The following is a 21,215-nucleotide window of genomic DNA, read 5'->3' as shown; positions in this document are numbered from 1 at the left end:
ATATAACATTTCTTTCAAAGGAGCACAGCTATCACCTTTTGGTCAGCAAACCCCCTTTAAGTGGGAGCTCAGCACTTTTCGTCTTAGTAACTGCAAGTGATAAATCACAAGACTGTCATTTTTCTGATTAATATACTTACATTTGCTTCGTACTGTATCTCGGGTTGTATCACTTTTCATGTCTAAGTTACAGTGTGGAAATATATCAAATTCACTACCCTATTAGTGAGACATAAAATAATGGTGTACCCAAGCTTTAGAAATATCATGTTCAGAATTATTGGCAGTTTTATTCAGACATATATAGAAATTAGGCAGTTTGTGATGTCAAATCATATGACGCTTTTCTTTTGGCGTACTTGAGCGACACCTGGACGCGAAAAAAAAGTCGAACAGATCTGTCTGATGTAGTTTGACTGCAAATTCATTTAGTCAAAATGACATTATTGAGTTTAAGCAGTCAATGTAGCGTCTGGTGTAAATAACATTCATTTTAGGTTACTACCTAAGTAATTACCCAACTAAGTGAAAAAAATGCTAGATTTTTCCTCAGTGCGATCTTCTTGTTATATCGTTGTAGCGTTTGTCAACATGTCAGGATGGCCGAGCGGTCTAAGGCGCTGCGTTCAGGTCGCAGTCTCCCCTGGAGGCGTGGGTTCGAATCCCACTTCTGACAACAACGTTTTTCATGAAAGTTTTAATCCTAGAATATTTGATATATTTGATATTAAAATAAAAGAAGAGATTCTTTGAGATACCTTGTGGAGGTGTTCAAGTAGATTATTTTAGTACTAGTTTTGGGTCACAGGGTCAGATGACGTAGAAGCTATTAAAGAAATAGTGTTTTTTTAATAAAAATTAAAAGAAAAATAAAAGAAGAGATTCTTTGGGATACAAAGAGGTGTACCCTGTGGAGGTGTCCCATTAGATCATTTTGGTACTAGATTTGGGTCACAGGGTCACATGACCTAGAAGCTATTGAAGAAATAGTTTTTTTTTATTAAAAAATAAATTAATGATAGCAAATTAATTCACATGATACATAATTAATACTATCAATTAATTCAATTTTTATTTATAAATAAACAAATGCTCTTTGCAATGCCGCATGCCATGTGTATATTTAAGAAGAAATTAGAATAACTGGGGAACGTAGTCAGTTAAATAACAAGTACCACATTTCAGTCGTACAGAAATTTGTCGACGGTCCCTAAACTACCGCTTCTGAATGATTGTATGTCCGAATATCAAACTAACTTCACCGCGGTTCTGATTATGTCGTGATCACGAGAAAACAACTTTTGTTATCTCGAGATCACGAGAAAATTAAGTCGTGATCACGAGAAAACAAAAGCAAAAAAATATCACATGGCCTCTCTGGGCTTCCGTAAAATAGAGAACAAAACAATAATTTTTGTCGTCTTCAAAACCTGACAGAAAAAAATGTGTTTCAGCAATATCATATAATCAAAAGTGTGGTTATACTGAAGCTCGGCACAGCTGTAATTCGCTGCAGTGGTAGATCACAGCCAATCGGATATTCAATCCAGTGAATATCTCCGGTGTTTTATGCAAAATACAAACAGTAACTTAATACTGAGTGACTTTTCAGACACAGTAAGGCCAAATGTTCTGTTTATTTTTGTTCTGCTATTGGAAATAGATCCTGCAGAAGCTACACTCACTTTATAGGCCATCAGCTATCTGGCTAGCTAACTCACAATGATTTGTACATTCTTAAGTGATTCTGGTAAAACTGGTGTTCCTTTATCCTTTTCGTCTCCTCTATGATGAGCTTCATATTTTAGGTCGAAAGTTATATTCCTGAAAAGTACCATGACTGCTGATGATGTCACTAATACACTACTGCAAGGATGATTTCACACTAGGAAACTTTTTACCTGGCGAACACAGATGAGTGGAGTGATACACACAGTGAAACGTGACAGTGTGGTTATAAGTAATGTAGATACTTTTGGTATGCCTCTTGACCAGTCAAAACAAATGAACTGGAACTAACCGATGTATAAACACCATATAAAGTCAAAAGGTTTTATAGTTTAATGAATGTACATTACTTTGGCTACACTGCTACCAGACTTTAATTAAGTACATACACTATATTGCCAAAAGTTTTGGGACACCCCTCCAAATCATTCAATTCAAGTGTGGTTTTTCAGGGGTTGGGCTTGGCCCCTTAGTTCCAGTGAAAGGAACTCTTAATGCTTTAACATACCAAGACATGTTGGACAATTTCATGCTCCCATATTTGTGGGAACAGTTTGGGGATGGCCCCTTCCTGTTCCAATATGACTGCGCACGAACACGCAGTCTCCACTATAATTCATCCCAAAGGTGTTCTGTCAGGCTGAGATCAGGACTCTGTGAAGTTCCTCCACACCAAACTTGCTCATCCATGTCTTTATGGACCTAGCTTTGTGCACTAATGTGCAGTCATGTTGGAACAGGAAGGGGCCAACCGCAAACTGTTCCCACAAAGCTGCGAGCAGAAAATTGTCCAAAATATCTTGGTATGCTGAAGCATTAAGAGTTCCTTTCACTGGAACTAAGGGGCCAAGCCCAACCCCTGAAAAACAACACCTGAATTCAATGATTTGGAGGGGCGTCCCAAAACCTTTTGGCAATATAGTGTATATAAACAGTCTAACGTGAAAGCATTAGGGCACATAGGCTTCCCCAAAAAATATTTTTACACTAGGCTGAATAGTCGAAAATAGTCAATGATTATATTTATTACTTGAACACAAGCTCATAGCATGATCTAATGCAGACCAGCATTTGGCTTTCCCATTTTATTGAAAATCCTACGCAGTTTTCCATATATCTGTATAATGGGCTTACCAGGAATAACAAAAATATATATTTTGCCGTCGAATTGACTGGAAATTATGACATGGTTTTGGTTTAATAATTTCCCTCACCTCACGCTGCACTCTCTCAGGCTCTTACGCTGAAAATCGGAAGCGGAAGTGTGGGGCCTGTGAATTCTAGCAGGATGCGCGGATCCCGCTGAGGGATTTTCCCTTTATTTAATATCCTCCTCGACTGCGCTGTGAAAAATATAGCTATCTGAAATAAACATCTGCCATGTCCGAGACATACGGTAGGGGATCTTTATTTCGTGCACCAGTGTACAAGCTGAGTCCAGGAGGTTGTGCTGCATTGATTTAGCAGGTGTCCCGATGTGATGCATCGCAATAATAACGGCTCGTAAGCTAATATAGCGGTGTACACAAGCAGCTACGCCCGTGGGGAGTTACACCTATCTCACTACAAGTACATGGTTTAATGCCAGAATTGATAGACGAGCGACTGATTAACTTTCTAGCACTTACAACGTGTGAATCGAGTAACATAGTTAAAAATTGGTAGGGAAACGCTTTTCTCCCCGTTCCCCGGTTGTTAGGATGTAAACAGCGCCATGAAGCCCGGAAGAAGCGTATTTGCTGTAATCCCTGCACCGCTACACCCAACATCCCATTATTGTATTGTGCAATCACAAAAACCTTGTGATTGCTGTTCGACGGGAAACAAAACCTGGAATATTGTGCAACACATGCAGTTGCATGTTTTTCTTAATTTGCAGTTATTGTGTCAAAGAGTGCAAGACTTCAAAATCCCATTTCTTGAGGTTAACACACACTGCACAGTTGAGTGGTGTTTGTGGTGTGCGGTCAAATCAATATGATTACAGTTGTGCTTTCCCTGTGGTGGGAAAACGCAAATATGTACACGTTTTAAAGGATTTCAGCAATGTAAACATGGAATAGTGTGTATATATATATCCTGCAGCTACCATTGTAAACATGATCTGTAGTGAATAGACCTGATTTATAGAAGGCAGTGATTGACATCTGGCAGAGTTATAACTTACAGAAGAAGTTACAGACTTACAGAAGAATATTGCAACTCTTGAAGAAGAATATCACAATTGGCAGGACACAAAATCTGCTTTGAGGAAAGGAAAGACATTGGAAACATAAAATAGTATGAATACACAAGCTATTGGAGAATTTGGATTTCATTCAGAATGAGAGATTTCAACTAATATGTTAATGTTTACTGTTAATGCCTAAATGTCTTTGTATTCAAAATTACATATATAATTTTGTCCAAAATGTATACTAACCTTTGCATTCAATAATAGCTGATTATTTGGTTTAGTATTAAAGCAGGGGTTAAGCTTCATTACGGATTGTGAACGTTTTAGAGCGCAGACATAAACTAATCAGATTAAGAAATGATAAGATGATTTTCAGAAATAAGTAAGACTTCTTTTCTTTTCTCTGCAGATTTCCTGTTTAAGTTCCTTGTTATCGGGAATGCGGGAACTGGAAAATCATGTCTCCTCCACCAGTTCATAGAGAAGAAATGTATGTTAGCTTTCAATTAAAACACATAAGTTCACCATAAATCCCTGTCATGAATAGCAGGAATTTTTGCCTTACATACCTGAAATATGTATTTTTATTTATTTTTCTTTGCTTCCTCAGTCAAAGATGACTCAAATCATACAATCGGAGTGGAGTTTGGCTCTAAGATAATCAATGTGGTCAACAAATTTGTCAAACTTCAGATTTGGGACACAGCAGGACAGGAACGGTTCAGGTATGTGACTCATTTAATCAGTGTTATGGCTACAAATCTTGTTTCGCTTTCTGAAAAATGCTGGTAGGCGGGTTAGTTGTGATAGACTGCCCCTAGGTGTGAATGAATGAATGAACGTATATGCTGACCAGGCATAACATTATGACCACCTGCCAAATATTGTGTTGGTCCCCCTTTTCTTGCCAAAACAGCCCTCGAGGCTAGATCCCTGAAGGTGTGCTGTTAGCAGCAGATCCTTTAAGTCCTTCAACTTACAGGTCTTAAAGGATGCTTACAGGACTTAAAGGATACTTTTGATAGGTTCTGACCACTGCAGACCAGGAACACCCTACAAGAGCTGCAGTTTTGGAGATGCTCTGACCCAACCGTCTAGCCATCACAATTTGGCCCTTGTCAAATTCGCTCAAATCCTTATACTTGCCAATTTTTCCTGCTTCTAACACATCAGCTTTGAGGACAAAATGTTCACTTGCTGCCTAATATATCCCACCCACTAACAGGTGCCATGATGAGGAGATAATCAGTGATATTCACTTCACCTGTCACTGCTCATAATGTTATGCCTGATCAGTGGATGTGTGTGAATGATGCCTAGTGATGGACTGGCATGCCATCCAGGGTGAATTCTGCCATCTTTCACCCAGTGTTGCCTGAATAGGCTCCAGATCCATCACAGACATGACCATTTGATATTTTGGTTACTGAAGATGAGTAATATCTCATCTCAACAACAATGTTCCATTTTTACCAGGTTTATCATGAATTTTTGCTAGGTATGTATTTCCTGTAAACTAATGATACTGCAGTGGTCTTCCTTTTCTGTTTGTAACAGATATGTTTGTTTCCTCAGATCTGTAACACGAAGCTATTACAGAGGGGCAGCAGGAGCTCTCCTTGTCTATGACATCACCAGGTAAGTTAGCAGAAACAGGTCATGTAGGCCATGCTATTGCAAATACAGTTCAGATTATCATGTACTGACAGCTGGAACATTTCCAGCTGTCAGTATTCATATTCAAGTTTTATACTCAAACATGTTAACATAAATGGTTAAGTGGCTGTAACATAAATAGATGAGAAGATCTCTGTGTTCCATTAACTGGTGGGTGCATTTAATATGGTTTATACCACAGCACTGTTAAATTCTCAAACCTGTTTGGTCAATCATTTTTTATAACATCCTGATTCTGCCTCCAAGGGGAGTTACAGCCTTCTGTTTATGCACTTGTTGTCATATAGCTTTGTTTCCATTGGCAGTATTTTGTAACAGCCAGTAAGTTTTCCATATGCCTGAGCTGCAGAGGCATGCCATTTTTTAATTAATTTTTTAAACCACATGCTTATAATTTGATGTAAGTTTCAGAAGTGGATGTGAAATGAACGATGGGCTGTAAGGATAAGAAATGTAATGACATTCTTCTCTCATTTAGTACAGCCATTATATCTGTTAACATATACTTATTGGGTGGATCTTTCTGTAATTTAGACTAGTTTTAGTTTATAAGTTTTATTTCCAAAGATGACTAGCCTTGCCACCAAACAGGACTACTTGGAGAGGTTTAACCAGAAAAGTTGGTATTCTGAGCATCAGAAGCAGAGGCAAAGAGACTATGTTCCGATTAAAAGAAAGGCGTCATTAAAGGTAGACCCAATAAGAAGCAAAAGAACAGCCAGAAGCCTAGAAAAGGACGTAATATGAACAGCAGAAGCCATGTGGTGCATTTTTTTTCCTGGTAATAGTTCGGCATGGAAATAAAGTTAAGGTAAAGCAAAAGATTCCTCAGAGAAATTGCAGAAAAGGCAGAGGGCATAAAGATCAAAGACCTTCTAAATGATTCCTTGAAGAGGAAGGAGAAAATTAAGGCACTGAGGAAATTGGTTGTAAGGAGTCTGCACATGCTGGAGAAGATGCAGAAGCGGCAAGATTAATGACAGAAACATAAGCAGAACAAGATGGAGAACTGTAAATAGAGGTTCAGGAAGAAACACAGGTGCTGTATAAGGATCTAAAGATGGCTGCTGTGGAGGGAGAGGAAATGAAATCAAGAACTGAGTGAAATGAGTCAGTTATGTGAAAAGTAAGAAAAAGACAAACATCATATTCTGTGTCTGTTTTGTTAAACTGTGCACAATTCTGAGTAAAAATACCTGACAAACTATTTTATGTATAACTGTAGTGTTCACACCTCAGTTACTGGACTGATAATTATGTGTTGAGTTCAAAGGTGTGTAAATAGGGAAATATGGAAATATACAGAGTAGGTTTTGGAAATAATAATATGGTATTTATTCTGTGCCTGTTGAGGCACTTTTTAATTTGTGAAAGAGTATGTTAGTATGTCAGCCTACTCTGTATTTTTGTAGTTAAATAAATACAGTTTTGATGCTTACATTTCGCTGTTTAAAAATGTCCGGTGATATAAATGTTTATATCTGCTAATAACACAAAGGTCCAACTTGTTTAATGCACCTATAAATGTATAGAAATATGGATGTCTTTTTTTAATTAAAAACAGAAAATGGCAAATTGCTGTTGTATAAGAGAAATGAAAAACTTAAGTGTTGCAATAGGAAAATGAGTAACTGGCGATGATTTTCCTATAACAGCACCACCTGTCATGTTCTATTTTGTATTTTGCTTCAACTGCGTTTATAACACATCTTAGTTTGTTGTGGAGTGTTTTGTTGCCTGTATGGAATTTAAAAAAAAAAAATGTTTTAAAAAAAGTGATATGCAAACTTACTTCTATTCTTTCTGATATTTTCTAATTTTCACATAAGTCGGGAGACATACAACGCTCTGACCAATTGGCTGACAGATGCCAGGATGTTAGCCAGTCAGAACATTGTTATAATACTGTGTGGTAATAAGAAGGACCTGGATGCTGATCGGGAGGTCACCTTTCTGGAGGCGTCTCGCTTCGCTCAGGAGAATGGTAAGTTTTACTAAGCTCCAGTATGTACACTGAATGATTTAAACATTACTGTCTACCCAGATTAATAAGAAAAATTCATACTAAATATGAAATTATAATTTATTTTGAAATGTTCAAAATATTTAACCCATTATTGTTGAATTAAGTAGTATTTTGCCCTATTTTTAATTTAGTTATAAATGTTTTAAATGTCACAATTAGTACTTAGAACTATGCACCACAAGGGGCCACTGCAGGACTGTAAATTAGCTCTAACATTCCAGGGACTACCATGCTCTTATTTCAGTGAACGTGCCCCATTCCCACCCCCTCCAAAAGAAACTTGACCTAGATGGAAAAGGGCCTACTAAAGTATTCAAAACCAATCAGACCACTAGAGGTTAACTTGCAGTATTTAATTCATAAAATTAAGCTTATATATTTGTGTACTCTAGAGCTTATGTTTCTAGAGACCAGTGCTTTAACCGGGGAAAATGTGGAAGAGGCCTTCATCCAGTGTGCACGCAAAATCCTCAACAAAATAGAATCAGGTAAAAGCAGGGAGTTCACGCTGAATTTATGTGTCAAGTCATTTAGGATATCCTCTTCTAATAGGATTTTGTTGTGTTGGTCAGGTGAGCTAGATCCAGAGCGAATGGGTTCAGGGATTCAGTATGGTGATGCAGCACTACGGCAGCTTCGTTCCCCAAGACGAGCTCAGGCTGAGAGCGTGCAGGAGTGTGGTTGTTAGAGAACCAAAGGCCAGGTGAGACAAAACCTTTTAAAACAAAGCTTTGATATAATTGGTTCCCCATATGTGAGTAACCAAAACACAACTGTGTGGTACGTCCTCATCTGTGTTGGAATAAATAAGGAAATGTGTACCCCTGGCATTTCGAACCCAGGCATCTGAGACAACCTCACTCACCTTTGCAATGCAGATATAACCAATGCACTGTGCTACTCTTATATGCAGCTTAAAACCCTACACTTGCTAAAAATAGCAAGGCTTTTAAGAGTTTTCATATGAGATAGAATGGGTCACATTCAGATATTTCAGATTTGTCTTTTGAAGTTCTTAGACATTTGCATCTTGCTTGTGCCAGGATTTAATTTCTATCTAACATTGTATGCATGCAGTATATTAGTAGTTTTGCACCAAGCAATTTTTTATTAGTAATTTCAATCAGTCATTGGTTAATTTTACATTATGTATTAAAGTGAGAAATCAGAAAGCATTTTCATTGAGAAACATTTTTATTGCGCCTTGTTGTCTTTGCTATTTAAATTATAATTTTGATGTCAGCTGTTTTGGGGCTATTTATAAGGCTCAAATTGACAGTATGCAGTATATTACATTATTACTATATGTAGCACTTATAATACCAAATAACAGAAATGATTCAGTCATTGCCCTAGCAATGGGCATCAGAGTGTAGTCTGGGAAGGCCATCATACATTGACCAGATTCAGTCCACCAGCTATATAGCTAAATCAGATGTGTATTATAGAGAGTGAAAATATAAATCTTTCTAGGACTGCAGACACCCTGTGATTGGAGTTTAACACTCCTAGCTTATTATAATGGCCTGTCGTCTCCCCTTCCTTTCCTTCTTGTCTGTAAAAGGATTTTGGTGGTAGAAGCTCAGCAGCATCTGTTCTGTATTTAGTTTGCCCAGGGAAGGCGGAGTCCACTTTAATATAGGGGGCTATTTTGGTCATTAATGCCCCTTGAGGGCTGATCAGGTTTGCTTCTGCATGCCCGAGTGACGATGACACAGCGATGCTGAGCCACTCTAAACATGCCTTTCTCCAGCCTCCCCCACATACATTCACAGATAGAGATACACACCCAGGGTAACCATCTTTCCCAACTAGAGTAAGAACAAGTGCCTAAACCTTTATTCCCACCCCTAGAACTTATCAGTTAGACAGCACTCACATACAAATACAGAACATTGCAGGCTATCAGTTATATATAACTCCAGACTCTCTGTGTCCTTCTGAGACCCTTAGCATCTTAGGCACCTTATTTGGCTACTTTGGAATGCTAACCAGAAATAGAGATCTAAGGTGGTCCAGGATCCAAGGTATCTATGAAAGGAGAAAGCTAATTAACATGCAGCCACACATAGACTACTTGAAACCCAATACTAAGAAATGTATAAGAAGGGAAGTGGTTTGGCTCTCCTTTAATTGAAAGTCAGCATTCCTTTGTGAAAATTACAGCTTTTTGAAAATGATCTTGCTTGGTTTTGTACCATATATTTTAGTACATGAATGTATGATGTGCTGTGATGTGCTAAACATAGGATTTATGACCTGTGTATTTTGTTACTAATCATTTAAATAAGCAAGGCAACACATTTATTTGCACTGCCCGAAAACTGCACTTTGACGTGGAAGATAACATGTATTAAGTCAATTATTTTAAAGCTAAAAGAAGTTATTAATATTTGAATGGTTATTGTGCATATGTAGAATTAGTGAATGACCCTCTTTCATGAATGTATGTATCAATTTTCACATGTATTGGTGAGAAGGGGTTGATTCATCGTTTATACCACCACTATCTGATAGTAGTAAAGTTATTATTCAAAAAACAGGCTTATTTTACATTTAGTTTTACCATGAGTTACATGTTACATATAAGTGTGTTTGTTCTAATGTTAGCATATCTATAGGCTGGGCACTCCACATAATCTAAGGCTAATAAAATGGATAAAAGATTTTATTTAACAAATAATAACTCATATGTTTTTTTGTTAGGAGACAGTGTCATTAGCACTTGGCAGCAGTACAATGATTGACCAAATGACTAACCTCAAATTTTGTTTTCTTAAGTTTAAGAGAAAAAAGAGACTTGTGAGGTGATTATTCTTTATAGCTGTTATAATGTAAGTGATTGATAGCTATAAAAGGCTGTGAATTCAAATGTAAAAATAAATGAATGAAGAGGAAGATGTCATTTTCAATTTATTTTTTTTTAATTGCTGGCAAATTGCTGTGATTTGAGGAATTAAGCAGTATAATATGCTGTTATAGGAAAATAATAAACTTTGGCTTGTAATAGCTCATCACTTTGGGTCTGGCTATATTACACCACCAGACACAAAATATGCTGTTTTTTATTCCTTACATGTTTTCAAGGTTTCACTGATTTCTTTACAGAACATTTTGTAAAGATTATTTTGGGAATGGGACAACAGACCCAAAACAGTGGAGAAACTCTTCCCTCTCCTTCCTTTTTCTTCGGCCCAGACAAGCCTGACATCTTGGGACGCCGCTGTGCTCTAGAACAATCCGGGTCGAGGCAAAGACACCAACCGAGGATGATGAATCTAGGCCCTTGCTGAATGTTCTGCACTGAGCTTGACCCATTAAACCCTCTATTTCCTGTCCTACTCCTATTAAAGTATTTAGGTCTTGTGTAAAGAAGAACTTAAATCATTATTTTGAAGCATGTTTACGGACTGCATTTCCATAACTTGAATGATTAGGTTTTATCAGCTCAGGAGTGCTATGGGTTAGGTCATATCAGCTGAAAACTTTGATTTTAATCATTTTCTATTTTTTATTTTTTGCTGATGACATATGTATCATTTCATCCCGTAAAGTAATACTGATTATATATATATATATAGCTATAAAAGGCTGAACACTGATTATATAGATATATATATAAATCTGTGTATTACTTTACCAGATATAAAATCATGTTTTATAAATGTGAATGCTTTCTTTGAAAAGCACGCACTGTTGTTTAATTCCATGGTTTTACATTTACTTTATTTTCGCACACACACACACACACACACACACACACATATATATATATATATATATATATACTTATATCAGAAGGTATGTTACTTTTGAAACCTGGAATGTCAAATTATAGTATATATCGAGTCACAGACTTATCTTCTATTCATATATAGTAGTGAAAATCTAAAAAAATGAAATACATTGAGAAGTCACTGTTACTACAAAGTGTTACCTTGCACAGCATACTTAACTGCTGTTGTCATGTTTAAAAATGTTCTTTTGACTATCTCATGCCAAGTGTTATTAAATGTATCATCACATTTTTAAATGTAATTGTATCTGCATTCAGCTTCATTCATACATTTCGGAAAAATGTGTTCGGTCCTGTATTTCATTCATTTCAATTTATTTTTTTAACATGGCTGTGTTACTGATAACAGAGGTGGGAAGTATTGTCTGTGGTTCAACATTGTATGCATACACTGCTGAAAATGTTTACAGTTAACTGTTAATAGGAGCACATGCTTCACAAGCCATACAAGTTATTTGCATTATGTTATTGCTACAAAGCCACACTTTTTGAGGAGAGAGGAAATGTTGTAATAATTATTACCCTTGCTGTTTTGTTTTTGTCTAATACAACTGTAAAAGGAATAGATGGGAGCAAGGCTAAGACCAGTGTAATTTCAGATATCACTAATTTTGTTGAAAGATATAATTATGATATGGTCTAGGCTTACTTGGAAACATCAGCTGACTTACACTGATACACTCCTTTCAAACAGATTATGCTAATATTATATTAAATTATTTTAATAGAATCATTTTACCCCATGTGTATTTCCATGTTGTACAATAATTTTGGATGGCATCTCTGTAAACAATAAAGGTAACAAAAAATACAAACACATTGTGATGAAACTAAAAAAAAAAAGTTTTATTAATACATTTGAGTAACACACTATGGCATGGTCTTAAGCAATATTAACATCTCTAACCGTTTCAAGTACTAATAATATGAACACTACAGCTGAGAGTGTAAAAACCATAACCCCACCAGTCTGCAGTGAATAACACAAAATCCCATTACTGTCACTGTTCAGATGCACTACTGCACATTAACATACAGCCAAAATCACAAAGTCATATCTAGTCACCCTTCAAAACTAGATTCCTCAGCTTTTTACATAAACGATAATCGGTAGATCTTTGTGCTTGTGTGGCTCAGAAGCAACATTATGGCTTCGTTCTAATTGCTATTACAAGTCACCATTACACAAATAACTAATACAGAATAATACCTGATTTAACATCCTTGAGAAATATTAATGCCATTTTTGTTTTTACAAAACCTGGAAACCTGCCTAATCCACTACTACAAGGTCAGCAGACTTTTAGGATGTTAATTGTTATAAATGTTACATTAACAAGGGCAAAATACTGGTGCACCATTCGGCACAATATTTTGCAGAACAGGAGTATGTGATGGTGTTCAATGCTCTCACTTTAAAAATCTTTATGAAAACCTGGCATGTAATACCTGCAATTCGTGGCATTTCATGTTATTTTATCATGATGTTCCAATGAATCCCTCTTCGTATTTTATGCATTATTTATGAACCACTTCTGAGGTAGAACACAGCAGTAGGACCTTTTATCAAGGAGAAAAACTGCAGTTTTACAAACCCTCCCTGAAAAAGATATTACACATAATATCTAACATTACATACGTTGAGAAATAATAAAGAATACATCTTCACATTAAACCAGAGATATTTTATCAAAGCTTTTAGCCCACTTCAATCAAGATATACACTGTAGATAGTGAGAACTTTTGTACTTCAAAAAGTGCTCTGGACATTGACAAAAAAAGATAAGATTTTAATTTAGACCAACAGTTTTCTAAAACTTTACAGTAAAATTGTGTGATATGCCGATGATGAAAAATGCATTATTTGGAAGTCTATTACATAAACAGACATAAAAAAGTGGAACAAGTACTCAGTGAAAGTTACATTTATGCCCCAAATCACACTATGGAATGGATTGAGTGTAAATTTATCTATATATTTCCATCTTTTTTATTTTTATATTTTTATCTATTATATTTGTCTATAATTTGCCACTGCAATATGGCAAAAATAACCCATCAAAACTGACACACAATTCCTAGAAAATACTAAATAAACCAGAGTCTAAAATTTATCTTGCACCTTCAGTACATTCAGGATATGTTCATGATGCAAATTACAATTACTGAAAAATGCTCACACTAGCTTCTGAACCTTAACAGTGAGCAGCTTTTAGGGATTACTGCAATTGACAAGCCAGATTTGAGGCTCTGCACCAATGCAAATATAACATATAACATAGTTTATAGTATAAATGTTGACAGTCTCTTAGAGAATGCTGTGGTGGCTGACTGTAGCTTTAAACTACAACATAAAATCCATAAATTTTAATGATCCCTGACATTTGTTAAAACTTTGGTAACTAATACCATTCAACAAATGTGACAAGAAATTGGCCAAGCAAGATAAAATAATTAGCACAGACCTAAAATGTAATTTTGTCATTTGATTTTTCATGATAGCAAGCCATTTAGGAAGACAGGCAAGCTGGAAACACACTTCTACCTGGAACTGGAAGGAATGTTACTGGCAGTCTCAAACTTTTACTGTGACCTTGCAGAGAAGCAACGCATATACTCCGTCATCCAAGGGTTATAATCAGGGACGAGCTTGCTTTTGCTCAACTTTTCCAAGTCAGCTGATTTTGCTCTTCGCTTGTCCATTCTCTTCATCTGTTTCTCACCTTCTCGCCTGTTTTTTGCTCGTAGTGCCGACTCATGGATCTAAGCGCAGAGAAAATTTCCATAAATTTTCATAAACAAATTTAATCAACCCTTGTAAACATTTTAGTTCTGAAACAGTTGCAATTTTCTCCCATGTACAAACATGATCGATACAGAGATACATACTTGTCCAGAAAGAAAATGCTCAATCCCAATTGTCTACAGCTAAAAATTCTTCACAAGGACTGAAATATTAATATTCTTCTGCCATGTAATGCTCACCTCCTTGGTTGATGCTGCTGGACCAACATTGTGCGTTCTTTTTGAGGCCATATCTGCCTGTCTCTCTCCTGAGCCATACATAGCAAAGGGATGTCTGCTTTCTTTGTCAATGTCTTTGGTAATGTGTTGCTTGGCTTTAGTTCGGGTTGTCTTGTATAAATGCCTTGGTTTGCTTTTTGTATTGCTCTGAACATGTGGATACTTTTCTGGTGGGATGACAGGGCCAACAGGGGAGAGTGTAGTGCCTTTCTCTTCCTCCTTTTCCTGAGGTTTGACATCTTCTGTTACTTGATCTGTTAAAAAAAGTGATTAATTGAGCCCTTGCAAAGTTTTGAAAGCAGAGTTTTGTCCAACTGTTGTTGTGTAAGGTGGGTTCCTTAATGCCATACATTAATGATATATTCCTAGTAGCCTGGGATGTACCTGCCTCATACTGGCTTGAAAAAGTGGATCAATATCTAATGAAAATTGATCTTTTCTATTTATATCCATCAGCACATGCAATTTGTGTTATTAAATACATTATGCTGCATGACAACATAGGATATAACTTATCTTAAAGGACACCTGTATCACAGTTCTGAGGTTGTGCCACAGAACATGTGCAACAGAAGCTTGCTGAACCCTGGAGTCAAAAACAGGACAAATCTCTGCATCTTTAGTTCAGAATTTTGTATTCTCCTGTTTTCCTGATTGTCCAGTGCATTGTTCAGCTAAAACTTTAGCTTTGCAGCCACAATACTCTTACTTTCTACATACCATACTAATGCAAAGGCCTATCTACAGATCACCCGTGTTGTTTTGATGAAGCATCATGTTCCTGAGGACAAGATATCATGATATCTCGAGTAATATTATGGATGCCAGTAACTGACTGGGCTTTAATATATATAGTTATTGTTTAGACATTAACCTACCTCTGATATGGCTCATATCAGGTTCTCTCGCCTCTTCTGCTCCATGCTCTTCGAGCACCCCTGTCTCCTTTTCTGTTTGCCTGTACTCGTTAGTTTTCTCCTGAGGTGTACATTTGCCACTGGACTCTGTGTCGCTTCCACATTCATCCCAAAACCACGGGTTGTGTGTTTGCTCCAACATTCGCCTCGACAGTCTGTAGCTCACCAAATCCTCATAACATTTTGCGTATGTTTCCCATTTCGGATCCTTAAATTTCTTCATATATTCTGACCTAATCCGTTTAGTCACCATATTCCTGCTAAAGAGAAGTAGGAAATTACTTTTGTCTAGGATACAGTGTAGTAACATTAAAAAGAGGACATTTATTTAAGTATCTCCATGGCTCTCTAGAACATGTTTATACAGCATTCAGGGGCTCCCAAAATTGTTGCATTTCTTATTTGCAAAGCAGCCTACAATTGTTTGTTGGCTAACTAGCCTGGTGTATTAGTGTAGTAAAACTTAATACTGCTGCAAAAGGCAATGTAAGCCAGTGTGTATGGTGAAACTGATTGATTAAAAAAGACTTACTATCGAATATGGATCCGCCCTTTACTCAGCTATGAGGACAAAATAAAGGTTTAATAATGCAACTCGGTTAATAAAAGCCTTTAGTGGATAACGGTTATATCAGAAACCCGCGATTAAAATCATTTCAATAGCACGTGAAGGGTGCATAGGCTTCCTCTCCCGCGCGACATTTAAATCAAAACACGTACTGAGGAAAAGCCCTTTCCTGGGAGGAAACCAATCACAGATCAGCTGCTCGTGACAGCGCTTTGCCACACCCCTCCTTTATACATTCACCTATTTTAAACTACATATATCTGTTCAAACCGTGGATTTCAGCCCATTCACACAAATAAACAAGGTGAAATGGAGAGATAATCCTTTCATTCATGCTATCAGTAACTGCGTCTGTTTGCACAGTGAACCACAAACACCATGCCTTGTGTGTCAACTACACTGTAGCCTGCGGTTTAGTAAATAAACAGTAATCTATATAATAATGTGTCCACCATGTTTACATTATATACACTGCGTATAGTAAGACAACATTATATTTTTTAAGCCCGTGTTCACTCACTATCAGCAGCCGCAGCTGATCTGATGACAATCTGAACTATTTCTTTACATGACAACAACCATCCGCCATGATATTGCTAAAGGAACGCCGATGGATGAAATCCTGTCATTGTGTCACGTCAGATCGATCCAAATCTGGGTTCGGAAGAGTATATCAGGTTTTACTTACGGTTTCGGGTTGCACACCAAGCAAAAAGTAGCAGGTGGTCTCGAAAACACGACCCTTCACTGTTGTTGAGTGCTGATTTGCTTTTAGCTCCGCCCACTGCTTAAAGCCCGCCGCTGGAGAGAGCAACAGGTGGGGATTAGTGTCCATTCAAGCATATAGTCAGGCTACTTGCAAAAGAAAAAAAACACTGTATAGTATAGAATTGGAAGGAAATAAAAGAGGCTTACCTTATTTTTAAGAGATATGACAGTGAGTTCAATATCCCTGCTGAAAAATCCGGCTAGGTTTGAGTCTGAAGTCAAAAACACATCCTGAGATGGTCAAACTGGTAGAATGTTTTTGAAAACAGTCAACAGTAAGATCATTCTAAAATCTTACAGATTGATCAATTTAGTCAAATAATAAGGAAGCTGTAAAATAACTTGACGAAAGCTGCTCAGACCAAGCTGGATTGTTTTCAGTAGGAATCGTCAACTTTTCAGGTCAGTTACATTATTTTATTTTTATAATTATATAGATTTACATTGGTGTTTCTAGGGATGGTCTAGAGTAAGCAATGCCCCTGGACACCAAGGTTGGACACAATGTGCCACTATTAAATGAGGAAACTGAAACATCATTAATTCCGTTACACTGCTGAATGACAAAAAATCAATAAGTAGGCAGTTTTTTAAGTTGACAGTGTTTAATATCTGCATAAAAAAGATGAGATAAACTAAAATTTTTATAATCCCACTATTTAGCGTCTCCTAAAAGCGAATGAGTTTTGTTTTGTGCCAGGTTCCTCTCAAGGGTTCCTCACATTGTATCAGGGAATTTTTCCCTTTCTATTTCTGTAAAGCTTCTTTGTGGCAATATTTATTGCCAAGCAAATTAAATTGAATTAAACGGAAATTAGTTTGAACTAAATGGTTTGGCCACTGTACCTTGTTCTCAACTTGGTTGTGAAGGACTAGCATCTCAGCTGATAGCAGACAAGGAAATTAATACTTGTTGCCACCTTGATTCACTTATATTAGTTATGGGCATCAAAGAATAAATTTAAACATATCTCATATTCATATAGGCCTATTCAGAAGGCAGCGAATTACTGGCAAGGGTCAAATATCAGCTATGGCTCAAAGAAGAAAACAAGCCAGACATAGTTAAGATAACTGGTGTGTCAGTTTTCATTCACCTCAAGTGCATTCAGTGGGTAAAGTGTGTTAAAAATAGAGATGACCTTAATGACCACTCTTGGACAACTTAAAACCTTTTTTTCAATTTCATGGTTAGTGTAACTAGTAAGGGTTGCTGAAAGGCTAATGTTGAAATACTTGATTATTATTCCATTACTATAGTATATATCCATAATGAGTTGAATCTCTCTGAAGTAGAAGAATGTGTGCTGAAATAATGTTTTGAATGTGAATTAGCCAAAGGACAAGTCACAACAAAAGGTGTATGTCAAGCAAATATGCCCATAAAATCAAAATTCCAAAGACAAAAATGATACCAAATAATGGACTTTAATAAATTAATATGTATGTACATTTCACATTGTGTTGTATGACATAGAATGTCAATCATCTTGATGTTGCTTATTCTTCACTGAAGTATATTCATCGCATAACACTGGGTTACAAAATATATTTTAAATAAATCTGTCCCTTGACAGTGGAGCGCTTCACTGCTGCTCGAATTATGGCACGTAGACACAGATGATAACAATCACTGTGGATTTAGAAGCACTTGCGGTGGACAATGCTGGGTCCGGCCTCATCGTATTCCTGCTTAGTGATCCACATCTGTTGGAAGGTGGACAGGGAAGCCAAGATGGAGCCACCAATCCATACAGAGTACTTACGCTCAGGTGGGGCAATGATCTGGAATAAAAGAGAAATAAATGTGTTTCAGAAATGGCCACATCATTGTAGGTGTATAATGAAGATACATGTGAGAAAATACAATATTCAATTACCTTGATCTTCATTGTGCTGGGGGCCAGAGCAGTGATCTCCTTCTGCATACGGTCAGCAATACCAGGGTACATGGTGGTACCACCAGACAATACATTGTTGGCATACAGGTCCTTCCTGATGTCAATGTCACACTTCATGATGCTGTTGTAGGCAGTCTCATGGATGCCAGCAGACTCCATACCTTTTCAGATAAAGATGAAGATCAGTATAAAATGACTTACAGTTACAGATGCTGTAGACATAGCTTATGTTGTAAAGAGAGTCTGTTAATTACCCACCAATGAAAGAAGGCTGGAAGAGGGTCTCTGGGCAACGGAAACGCTCGTTACCAATGGTGATAACCTGACCATCAGGCAACTCATAGCTCTTCTCCAGGGAGGAGGAGGAAGCAGCAGTGGCCATCTCATTCTCAAAGTCCAGAGCAACATAGCACAGCTTCTCCTTGATGTCACGCACAATCTCACGCTCGGCTGTTATGGAGAATTGTTTGAGTCAAAAAGCAATTTTAAAATGTTTAAGATCAACCCAATAAAGATGCGAACAAAACTCCAAGAAAGACAAATAATATTTACCGGTTGTGACAAAAGAGTAGCCACGCTCAGTCAGGATCTTCATGAGGTAGTCAGTCAGATCGCGACCAGCCAGATCCAGACGCATGATGGCGTGGGGCAGAGCATAACCCTCATAGATGGGGACATTGTGGGTGACACCATCACCAGAATCCAGCACAATACCTGAATTACAGCAAAAAGTGTCAAGTCAGTGCCTCAAGTTTTGCTACTTTCTGTGCATAATGTTAGTCCTTATGTAGGACTTAAAAACTCAAAGTTTGTGAAGGCAAATTTCTCACCAGTGGTACGGCCAGAAGCATACAGAGACAGCACAGCCTGGATGGCCACATACATGGCAGGGACGTTAAAGGTCTCAAACATGATCTGGGTCATCTTCTCACGGTTAGCCTTGGGGTTCAGGGGAGCCTCAGTGAGCAGGGTGGGGTGCTCCTCAGGGGCAACACGGAGCTCATTGTAGAAGGTATGATGCCAAATCTTCTCCATATCATCCCAGTTGGTAATGATACCATGCTCAACTGGATACTTCAGAGTGAGGATACCCCTCTTGCTCTGAGCTTCATCACCTACGTAGGAGTCTTTCTGACCCATACCCACCATGACACCCTTAAGGAGAGAAAAGCTAAGTTTAATATTATATTGAGTATTTATTTGCCATTGACAATATCTCATTATTAAAAAGCTCTATTACAGTATTGTGATGGTTATAATTACAGTATTTATAAAACCATACCTGATGACGTGGGCGACCAACGATGGAAGGGAACACAGCCCTGGGGGCGTCATCACCGGCGAAGCCAGCCTTCACCAGGCCTGAGCCGTTGTCGCACACCAAGGCGGTAGTCTCGTCATCGTCACACATTTTGGCAGGTTCTGTGAGTTAATTTGATATCAGAGAGTGAGTAGTTTGTAGCACATGATGCACAGAAAAAAATAGGTAAAAAACCCCACAATACTATTCTTTCAACCATTGTAAATAGTATACACTGATTTCTATCACACTAATGAATTATTTATAAAATTGTAATAATGTAATTAATCATATTTAGGTTGGAAAATCGGTTAGTTTTAATTTCATGCTGTGATTGCTAAGAGAGAGGTCACCGAGCGCTTTATAAATGAATTGCAGTCGAAATCGTTTGGCTTTTGTTAAATGTTCAGAACTATGCGTTTAAATAATAAAACTGTGGTTAGAGTTTAAACATAAATGTTTGTATTGCCACATGTATATAAAACAATAAATTAAATAGTTTGTCCGTTTTATTTTTGCACCACGTGCCCAGCAAAATCTCCCAGCATGGAGTTCAGTTTATATGAACACATTAATTAAACTTTATGCTGTGCATCACCCTGGTGAATTAGTATCAGGTAATCTGGTTAATGTCATTAAGGTAAATAGAACAAAGCAAACAGTCCTTGTTGCACGAGGGCTATGGTGTGGTTTGGTCAGATCTCCTTACCGTTGGTGGTGCCCTTCTAAGATGAAGCTCAATGCAGAAAGAAACCTCTGATGGTTCCAGCTACAGGGTAACTGCTGGCCTTGGCAAACTTTTATACCCGTTTACCTAGATTTCCCGCCCATTGAACAGGCTCCATGTGCTCAATTGGATTTTTTCCCAATCTTTGGCCATATTAGGTTCTTGGGCGGTAAGCGTACGGGACTCCCGGCTGGAAGTGTGCATGGCTGTCCTAATACGGTGATAGTCCTGATGTGAAGCCACGGCGCTCGAGCCGTATATGGGGAGTGTATGTTTTCATTACCACTCTAATCGCACATGGTGCATCCTACTACGCTGGCATGACTGAGAGTAGGCTGTCTCTTCTGATTATTCAGTGGGATTCAGCGGCAGCAAGAGGGTTGCTACAGAGTGGTTTTTATAATTGTTTAAACTTATTGACCATGGATAAGGTGCACCGAAATCTGTTACTACGGTAGGCGCAAGCGATTAGGACAAGAAGGTTTTTAGAGCCATTTATCAGTTCAGTGGCTGCAGCATAATGTTAAAGTTATGGTAAGCAATCAGCCCTTTATTTAATTTAATGCAATGGGGAAAAGAGATATAATACAAAAAGGGGCTATGGATA

At 37.5% G+C, this 21,215-nt stretch overlaps 3 protein-coding genes and 1 non-coding gene across 7 annotated transcripts; 2 read left to right on the top strand and 2 right to left on the bottom strand.

Annotated features, from left to right (window-relative positions):
- The first annotated feature begins 593 nt into the window (after positions 1 to 593).
- On the top strand, positions 594 to 676 carry trnal-cag (transfer RNA leucine (anticodon CAG)). The gene has a single exon. It is a non-coding gene; the product is annotated as a tRNA-Leu (tRNA).
- A 2,297-nt stretch (positions 677 to 2,973) lies between these two features.
- Positions 2,974 to 12,218, top strand: rab4a (RAB4a, member RAS oncogene family). Its single transcript, XM_058386028.1, has 8 exons — positions 2,974 to 3,124; positions 4,314 to 4,394; positions 4,515 to 4,629; positions 5,480 to 5,542; positions 7,411 to 7,565; positions 8,000 to 8,095; positions 8,180 to 8,310; positions 10,716 to 12,218. The coding sequence occupies exons 1-7, from the start codon at positions 3,109 to 3,111 to the stop codon at positions 8,293 to 8,295; spliced, it is 642 nt and encodes a 213-aa protein (XP_058242011.1). The 5' UTR covers positions 2,974 to 3,108; the 3' UTR covers positions 8,296 to 8,310; positions 10,716 to 12,218.
- A 1,656-nt stretch (positions 12,219 to 13,874) lies between these two features.
- On the bottom strand, positions 13,875 to 16,712 carry ccsapb (centriole, cilia and spindle-associated protein b). 4 transcript variants are annotated; one of them, XM_058386026.1, is made up of 4 exons: positions 16,601 to 16,712; positions 15,306 to 15,601; positions 14,389 to 14,681; positions 13,875 to 14,166 (listed from the first exon to the last, which is right to left on the bottom strand). In XM_058386026.1, the coding sequence occupies exons 2-4, from the start codon at positions 15,595 to 15,597 to the stop codon at positions 13,987 to 13,989; spliced, it is 765 nt and encodes a 254-aa protein (XP_058242009.1). In that variant the 5' UTR covers positions 15,598 to 15,601; positions 16,601 to 16,712; the 3' UTR covers positions 13,875 to 13,986. The 4 variants fall into 4 exon arrangements, with proteins under 4 accessions (XP_058242009.1, XP_058242008.1, XP_058242007.1 ...); XM_058386025.1 differs by having other exon boundaries at positions 15,306 to 15,604; positions 16,601 to 16,707; XM_058386024.1 differs by lacking the exon at positions 16,601 to 16,712 and adding an exon at positions 15,877 to 16,594 and having other exon boundaries at positions 15,306 to 15,604.
- Positions 16,713 to 18,089: 1,377 nt separating this feature from the next.
- On the bottom strand, positions 18,090 to 20,749 carry acta1b (actin alpha 1, skeletal muscle b). Its single transcript, XM_058386607.1, has 7 exons — positions 20,591 to 20,749; positions 19,864 to 20,003; positions 19,412 to 19,736; positions 19,134 to 19,295; positions 18,840 to 19,031; positions 18,561 to 18,742; positions 18,090 to 18,465 (listed from the first exon to the last, which is right to left on the bottom strand). Exons 2-7 carry the CDS (start codon positions 19,990 to 19,992, stop codon positions 18,322 to 18,324), a joined length of 1,134 nt encoding a protein of 377 aa, XP_058242590.1. The 5' UTR covers positions 19,993 to 20,003; positions 20,591 to 20,749; the 3' UTR covers positions 18,090 to 18,321.
- Positions 20,750 to 21,215: the final 466 nt, after the last annotated feature.

Source organism: Hemibagrus wyckioides, linkage group LG03 (genome assembly GCF_019097595.1).
Source record: "Hemibagrus wyckioides isolate EC202008001 linkage group LG03, SWU_Hwy_1.0, whole genome shotgun sequence".
In the NCBI taxonomy this organism is placed as follows: domain Eukaryota; kingdom Metazoa; phylum Chordata; class Actinopteri; order Siluriformes; family Bagridae; genus Hemibagrus; species Hemibagrus wyckioides.
This window is presented reverse-complemented; position numbering and strand designations above follow the sequence as displayed.

What these genes read in the sequence shown, in the direction of transcription:
- rab4a (XM_058386028.1), top strand. An exon ending in CCAGTTCATAGAGAAGAAAT is followed by an intron (nt 4,395 to 4,514) that starts GTATGTTAGCTT and finishes TTGCTTCCTCAG; the next exon opens with TCAAAGATGACTCAAATCAT. An exon ending in TCGCTTCGCTCAGGAGAATG is followed by an intron (nt 7,566 to 7,999) that starts GTAAGTTTTACT and finishes TGTGTACTCTAG; the next exon opens with AGCTTATGTTTCTAGAGACC.
- ccsapb (XM_058386026.1), bottom strand. Translation starts at nt 15,597, where the DNA reads ATGGTGACTAAACGGATTAGGTCAGAATATATGAAGAAATTTAAGGAT. An exon ending in TGATATGAGCCATATCAGAG is followed by an intron (nt 14,682 to 15,305) that starts GTAGGTTAATGT and finishes TTTTTTTAACAG; the next exon opens with ATCAAGTAACAGAAGATGTC. An exon ending in CAGCAGCATCAACCAAGGAG is followed by an intron (nt 14,167 to 14,388) that starts GTGAGCATTACA and finishes CTCTGCGCTTAG; the next exon opens with ATCCATGAGTCGGCACTACG.
- acta1b (XM_058386607.1), bottom strand. Translation starts at nt 19,992, where the DNA reads ATGTGTGACGATGACGAGACTACCGCCTTGGTGTGCGACAACGGCTCA. An exon ending in TGCTTCTGGCCGTACCACTG is followed by an intron (nt 19,296 to 19,411) that starts GTGAGAAATTTG and finishes GCTGTAATTCAG; the next exon opens with GTATTGTGCTGGATTCTGGT. An exon ending in CCAGCACAATGAAGATCAAG is followed by an intron (nt 18,466 to 18,560) that starts GTAATTGAATAT and finishes CTTTTATTCCAG; the next exon opens with ATCATTGCCCCACCTGAGCG.